Source organism: Galeopterus variegatus, unplaced genomic scaffold, assembly GCF_000696425.1.
Source record: "Galeopterus variegatus unplaced genomic scaffold, G_variegatus-3.0.2 Scaffold12469, whole genome shotgun sequence".
Taxonomy (NCBI): Eukaryota; Metazoa; Chordata; class Mammalia; order Dermoptera; family Cynocephalidae; genus Galeopterus; species Galeopterus variegatus.
This window is the reverse complement of record NW_007738580.1, coordinates 29,877-37,791: the sequence shown is the minus strand read 5'-3', so window position 1 is coordinate 37,791 and position 7,915 is coordinate 29,877. Positions and strand designations below refer to the sequence as shown.

The following is a 7,915-nucleotide window of genomic DNA, read 5'->3' as shown; positions in this document are numbered from 1 at the left end:
AAGATAATGGACACAAGCACCTTTTATAATACTTAGCACATTATAGGGGGAATGTCAGTATGTTAATTAAGGGGGGGGGCTACATAATTCCAATGAACTGAGCCCTCAGACTCCAACTTGGACACCCTAATTACACTCTTAATGTGACTAGGCATCTAAATTAACCACCAAAGGACTGTACTGTAAGCGTGGAAACAGAACAAAAGAAAAACCTTGACTATACATAGTTCACTCAGGCCATAGTGATGCATTCTCCACAATTAGGATCTTTTCTGCCAGTTCTTCTTTCTTGGATAAGGTTCAAGAAATACTCATATATTCATGCCCTTTGATTTTGTGAAGCCCCTTTTCACTGATCACATTCTTTATTCCAGAGATTCCTAACCTGGGGTCACTGGATGAGTGTTAGAGTTGATGAAACCCTGAATTTGTATAAAAAATGTGCATTTATCAGGGTAGTGAGAATAGCTATTGTAACGAACAAACTCCAAACTATAAGCAGCTTAAAACAATGACACTTTTTTCATTTGCTCCTGTAAAGTCCAATGAAGGTACACCTAGTCAGCAGACAGTGTTCCACATGTCATTCAGGGGTCCAAGCTCCTTCCCTCTTGGGGCTCTACCATCCCCGAGGGCTTCAGAGTCCTCTGAGTATTCTTTGCTTTTAGCTGATTGACAAGGATCAAGAAAACTTAAAGAACTCGGAGGAGAGTTTTGTTTTGTTTTGTTTTGGATTTTTTGGCCAGGCGAGGACATGGCATACATCACTGCCTCTCAAACCCACTGGCTAGAACTCATATGACACTTAACAGCAAGCACGTCTGTGAGATGTAGTCTAGCAGTGCATTTGGGAGGAAAATAAAGCTGATTTTGGCAAACACATAGCTGTCTCAACCATAAGGGCCTATAGTATTTTCCTAGAGAAAAGTTCTGGGTTCTCAAAAGAACTGACAAGTTCCTAAAAGTCTAAGAACTCACAGTTTATTCAGACAAGGAACAATGAACTTACTGTCAACTTTTCTAGTTATAGTTACATTTTTTGTCATGCCTCTCTGAGACCACACCCATATTCCTCTGATGAAATTCTGTATTTACAAGTCTCCTCCATACATATTTACAGACTAATCTATCTAATACACATTTATTGAGTGATCCCTAAGTTCCAGGCACTGTGTTATGGGCCAGAAATGCAGCAGTAAATGCACCCTAGGCCCTCCACTCAGAGAGCTCACAGTGAATGAGACTGATAGGTGCATAACACGTAAATTGAGTGATCCCTAAGTTCCAGGCACTGTGTTATGGGCCAGAAATGCAGCAGTAAATGAACCCTAGGCCCTCCACTCAGAGAGCTCACAGTGAATGAGACTGATAGGTGCATAACACGTAATTCTCTTTAATTGGTAAGTACATTTCCAGAGATTGACTCTGAGTATTATAAGCGTGAGGACAAGTATTGACCCAGACTGAACCAAGCCATCATAGATGAGTAGCAGAGTGAAGCTAGGAAGAGAGAAAAGGCATTCGGGGTTGATGAAGGACACGAGAAAAACTCCAAAGACAAGAAAGAACATGGGTAAGGTCAAGGAGACGTTCATCAGGAAGTGAGAACAGGAAGGTCAGCAGGGCTTGGATTATGGAGGATTCTAACCCAGTTAAGAAGATTAGGCCATCTGCTGGATTACTTTGCAGATGGCTAATAGTATTCAATTTGTGTTGATTCTTACTAACAACTCTGAAGGATAACCTTAATCCCACGTACAGGGGCATCTGCCTTCCCCCTCATCACAGTATCCCATGTACTCAACGGTGTGCGTGACTGAGGAAAAGCATTGATTGTGACAATGACAATGATGCGGATGAGGACGATGGTGATAGCTAATATTTGTTAAGCAGCAGCCATGCTCCAGTGCTATTCTAAGCACTTTCCAGATTTAAACTGGTTTAGACTTCACAAAAACAAGATCAAACNATGAGAAAAAAAAGGCCCATAGAGGGGAAGTGGTTTATTGAGCTTAAGAACTCTGACACTGGGTAGACAGGCCTGCGTTGATTCTGAGACCTGTCACTTACTATCTGTGGTCCTTGGGTAAGTTACTTAATCTTACAAGCCTCAATTTCCCTCTTCTGTAAAGTGGAGATGAGCATGCCTGCTCCTTAGGTTGTTAGAGGAGCAGAGTTGTGAGACCCAGAGGTGGAAAATGCAATGTTACCTAAGGATCCATAACTGCACCAGCCCGAGGGCGAAGCTTAAGGATGGAAGTCTCTGCCTTCTCCACTTTCTCCCAGCCCTCCCTCATCCCCTTTGTGACCTGTGTCAGATTATACAGGGTAAGGATCTGATCCAGAGCAAGGATGGAGTTTCTAAGGTATAGACCTGGAAGACATAGATTGTGTCTTGTCCATCTGTATTAGTAGAGGACTAACTAGTATAACAACCCCCAATATCATGGCTTAACTCAATAGTGGTTCAAGTCAAACTCATTTAACAGTTCAAGGTGGTTGCTCAGTGGGAAACCTTTTTCGTTGTGGTCCAGAGAACAGGATCCATCTGCTTTGTGTGTCCACCATCTCCCAGGGCCTCAGTGTTTTCTGCCTAATCCTCTTTACTAGAGTTTCTGAACCATGACAGTACTGGCATTTGTAGTCAGATAGCTCTTTGTTTTGGGAGCTGTTCTATGTGTTGTAGGATGTTTAGCAACATCCCTGGCTTCTACCTGGTAGATGCCAGTAACAGCTACCAGCCCCAGCCCCTCGCCAGTTGTAACAACCAAAAGCATCTCCAAACATTGTCTAATGTCCCCTGGGGGGTCATAATCGCCCCTCCTTCTCTATTGAGAACCACCGCTCTATATTCAGCTGGAGGACAGGTGAAGAAAAGAGCATGGAGGATTACTTGGGACATTTATCGAGCCAGAAAATGGTGAACGTCATTTGCACCCACAATCTATTTCACACACAAATCACTTATCAGTCATACTCATGGTACGCCACCGTTACATCTGTGAGGGGTGGAAAGTAGGAGGAAAGGGAGAAGAAGAAGGCAAGAAGGGAAGCTGTGCTCCTGGACTAGCAGGTGCAAACGCTGAACTCATCCTGGTTCCACTTGAAAAAGAAAAAGAAAAGAAAAGGCAGTAACTTTAAATTATTCCTTAGTTACGTGGGTCTTCCCATTATGAAAAACTTCAGCTAGAACAGCATTTCTTAAGATGTGTGAGCTACAGGGAGAAAAAAGAAAAGAAAAGACGCCTTAGAGGGACCGTTAGTCTCTAGCACTATTGAGTGGTTAAAAAACAAACAAACCCCAAACCTATCATACTTTACACTACGATTCTGATTTGTGTATTAACTCCTGTGATGCGTCCTTCATTAAAGAAACCAGTTTACCTTTATTTCACACGGCATTTTCTGAACTTACTTTATTCCGTCAGTTTTTTCTTGAGCATCTACTATGAGCAAGTCATGATTCTAGATCCTGTGGATGCATCGTGTACAAGACCAGGTTCCTGTTCTCATGAAGCAGAATAAAAAGTTCAAGGCTTGAACTTCCTCACTTTCCTCTTCCAAGTATCATCCCCTCAGCATCTGCCAAAACTGCGTGCTGCTGCCATTGTTATTTACTCAGTTTTCTTCACTTTAATAAATTCATTTTGAAACAATAGTTAATATCAGTAATGTAATATAAAAAAGTATTACTGCTTGCCATAAATGTGAGAACAGGAAGGTCAGCAGGGCTTGGATTATGGAGGATTCTAACCCAGTTAAGAAGATTAGGCCATCTGCTGGATTACTTTGCAGATGGCTAATAGTATTCAATTTGTGTTGATTCTTACTAACAACTCTGAAGGATAACCTTAATCCCACGTACAGGGGCATCTGCCTTCCCCCTCATCACAGTATCCCATGTACTCAACGGTGTGCGTGACTGAGGAAAAGCATTGATTGTGACAATGACAATGATGCGGATGAGGACGATGGTGATAGCTAATATTTGTTAAGCAGCAGCCATGCTCCAGTGCTATTCTAAGCACTTTCCAGATTTAAACTGGTTTAGACTTCACAAAAACAAGATCAAACTGTTGTGAGACCCAGAGGTGGAAAATGCAATGTTACCTAAGGATCCATAACTGCACCAGCCCGAGGGCGAAGCTTAAGGATGGAAGTCTCTGCCTTCTCCACTTTCTCCCAGCCCTCCCTCATCCCCTTTGTGACCTGTGTCAGATTATACAGGGTAAGGATCTGATCCAGAGCAAGGATGGAGTTTCTAAGGTATAGACCTGGAAGACATAGATTGTGTCTTGTCCATCTGTATTAGTAGAGGACTAACTAGTATAACAACCCCCAATATCATGGCTTAACTCAATAGTGGTTCAAGTCAAACTCATTTAACAGTTCAAGGTGGTTGCTCAGTGGGAAACCTTTTTCGTTGTGGTCCAGAGAACAGGATCCATCTGCTTTGTGTGTCCACCATCTCCCAGGGCCTCAGTGTTTTCTGCCTAATCCTCTTTACTAGAGTTTCTGAACCATGACAGTACTGGCATTTGTAGTCAGATAGCTCTTTGTTTTGGGAGCTGTTCTATGTGTTGTAGGATGTTTAGCAACATCCCTGGCTTCTACCTGGTAGATGCCAGTAACAGCTACCAGCCCCAGCCCCTCGCCAGTTGTAACAACCAAAAGCATCTCCAAACATTGTCTAATGTCCCCTGGGGGGTCATAATCGCCCCTCCTTCTCTATTGAGAACCACCGCTCTATATTCAGCTGGAGGACAGGTGAAGAAAAGAGCATGGAGGATTACTTGGGACATTTATCGAGCCAGAAAATGGTGAACGTCATTTGCACCCACAATCTATTTCACACACAAATCACTTATCAGTCATACTCATGGTACGCCACCGTTACATCTGTGAGGGGTGGAAAGTAGGAGGAAAGGGAGAAGAAGAAGGCAAGAAGGGAAGCTGTGCTCCTGGACTAGCAGGTGCAAACGCTGAACTCATCCTGGTTCCACTTGAAAAAGAAAAAGAAAAGAAAAGGCAGTAACTTTAAATTATTCCTTAGTTACGTGGGTCTTCCCATTATGAAAAACTTCAGCTAGAACAGCATTTCTTAAGATGTGTGAGCTACAGGGAGAAAAAAGAAAAGAAAAGACGCCTTAGAGGGACCGTTAGTCTCTAGCACTATTGAGTGGTTAAAAAACAAACAAACCCCAAACCTATCATACTTTACACTACGATTCTGATTTGTGTATTAACTCCTGTGATGCGTCCTTCATTAAAGAAACCAGTTTACCTTTATTTCACACGGCATTTTCTGAACTTACTTTATTCCGTCAGTTTTTTCTTGAGCATCTACTATGAGCAAGTCATGATTCTAGATCCTGTGGATGCATCGTGTACAAGACCAGGTTCCTGTTCTCATGAAGCAGAATAAAAAGTTCAAGGCTTGAACTTCCTCACTTTCCTCTTCCAAGTATCATCCCCTCAGCATCTGCCAAAACTGCGTGCTGCTGCCATTGTTATTTACTCAGTTTTCTTCACTTTAATAAATTCATTTTGAAACAATAGTTAATATCAGTAATGTAATATAAAAAAGTATTACTGCTTGCCATAAATAGCAAGTACAAATAAAAATAAATACTATGAAAGCAAAATCCTATTATTAAATTCTACTAGATTACTATTTTCCAAATAAGGCTTCGAGCCTGTGTCCTGCTCTCTTTTTTTTTGTTAAAAAGGGAGATTATTAAGTATTAGAGACGTGACAGACAAATACTAGCATTAAATTGAGGATTTCTCTTTTGTGCAATCAGAGGATTGAAAAGACCATTGGAAAAGGATTTTTTTTGTCTGTGTTTCAAAATTAGTGTGTGTCCCTACATTATATAATGTGATCTGTGATCCACCAGAATGTGTCTTGTATAACATTAGTGGTGCCTGTTCTACACTCTGAGAAACAGTGGTCGGGGACACAATGTCCTGGCTGCTTTCACTGCATATGAAATTCTTCCCCAATACTCTTGGCCCAAACATAAACCGGACACACCCTTGTATGTTATTAGAAAGTTGGACGCTAAGCCTACGTGTGTAACCTGTAGACCACCATGAGAACTGTCTCAGTCTGTTTGGACTGCTGTAAAAAAATTATCATAGATGGGGTGGTTTACAAACAACAGAAATTTATTTCTCACAGTTCAGGAGGCTGGAAGTCCAAGATCAAGTCACCAGCAGGTTCAGTGTCTGATGAAAGCCTGCTGCCTGGTTCATAGATGGCACCTTCTTGCTGTATCTTCACATGGTGGAAGAGGCTAGATAGCTCTCTAGGGTCTCTTTTATAAGGGCTCTAACCCCATACATAAGGGCTTTGCTCTCATGATCAAATCACTTCCCAAAGGCCCCACCTTCTAATACTGTCACCTTGGGTGTCAGTATTTCGGCATGTGAATTTGGGGAGGACACAAACATTCAGACCAGAGCAAGAACCAAACCAAGACTCATCCTCGGCTCATTTGTGTGACTATCCCCTTCTGTTTTGTTCTTCTGTCCTTCAGATAGGAAAGAGGCAACATGTGTTTTTCCCTTCACCTACAAGGGAGATGTTCACTTCACTTGCACCAAAGTCAATAGCTTCTACCCCTGGTGTGCAACCAGAGCAGTTTATGACGGCAGATGGAAGTACTGCATGACAGAAGGTGAGTGGTAACACATCGTCCTCTGTCATCAGGCTTCTGAATAAGGTGGATTTCAAAAGAGAATGTGTGAATGTGTATGACATAATCATATTTTTGCAGACAAATTATAATGTTTTGTGTGCATAGAAAATGCTCTTGAAGTTCAAACACTGAATGCTAATAAAGGGTAGTAATGTTAATGATAGTGTTAAAAATGGTGCTTTCTGGATAAGGGTCTTGCAAAATTGTAAGACCAGTTGACCAAATGGAACCATAGTATTTTTTGTTTCTTTCTTTTCTAAATTAATAAGGAGAAAAGAAACAAAATGTAAAAGAAAAGACATTTGAGAGATTGTTTAATTTTTTTCAAAGCCCAAGGTATCTTTGACAATTATATGACTTCTGAGGATTTTTTTTGTGCACAGAGACAAAAGACTTTGTTTAGTGTTGGACATTTAAATTGTTCCTACTAATATCCATCTTTTGAATATTTAGGATTTGTTCTTCCCTGGTACCACTGTTTTTAAGTCTCTTAGATCAAATGCCCCTCCCCACCTTATAATAAGTAGATTATAACGTTCCTTTCACTATCCTGAAATTAAATTTACTAATAATATCACCTATCTATAGTCAAAATTTCCAGCTAAATCAACATAATTCCTTAACAGCAATATAAGAAATAAAATGAAAGAAATGTATAATAAAGTAATAAGCATGCATGATCATAACTAACTGAAAAGACATTAAAAAGCAGCCAGAGGCTTGTGCCTCTAAGCAGAATCTCTTTGATGATGAGAGCTAAACATGACTACAGAAAATGCCCCCACGCATTGAAAAAAAAAACCTAAAAACAATACCACTTCTGTTGAAAACTAACACTCTAGCTCAGTGCAAATCAGGATCAATAGCTTGAAATTAAATTAGAAATTTTCCTTTTTTCTAAATTCTGGAAAAGTGGTACCAAAACATGCTTAACACAAATGGTAGCAAAACTATGCCAAAAGTGTATATACTGACACAATCAGGGCCTAGATGTATTAAATTCCACTGTAGCATTGCTTTGAACAACCTGCTTTTGTCTAAATCTCCTTTAGCTAACTTATTGAGGGTCCCTGTTTAGGTGAAGGCTTACCTTTTTTTTTTTTTTTTCCTTTTTGTCTTTTTTCATGACCGGCAACGGATCGCAACCCTCAGTGTCGCGCCCGTACCGGACCGGGACCGGCCACGGGATCGCAACCCTTGGTGTTGCACCC

The 7,915-nt window shown here is 40.9% G+C and overlaps 1 protein-coding gene across 1 annotated transcript in view; it reads left to right on the top strand.

Moving 5' to 3' along the window:
- Positions 1 to 7,915, top strand: part of ELSPBP1 (epididymal sperm binding protein 1) — a 21,296-nt gene that overhangs the window by 1,213 nt on the left and 12,168 nt on the right. Inside the window, exon 2 of the mRNA XM_008563057.1 lies at positions 6,547 to 6,683. Coding sequence (XP_008561279.1) covers positions 6,547 to 6,683 — 137 coding nt within the window. The remainder of the gene's footprint in view (positions 1 to 6,546; positions 6,684 to 7,915) is intronic.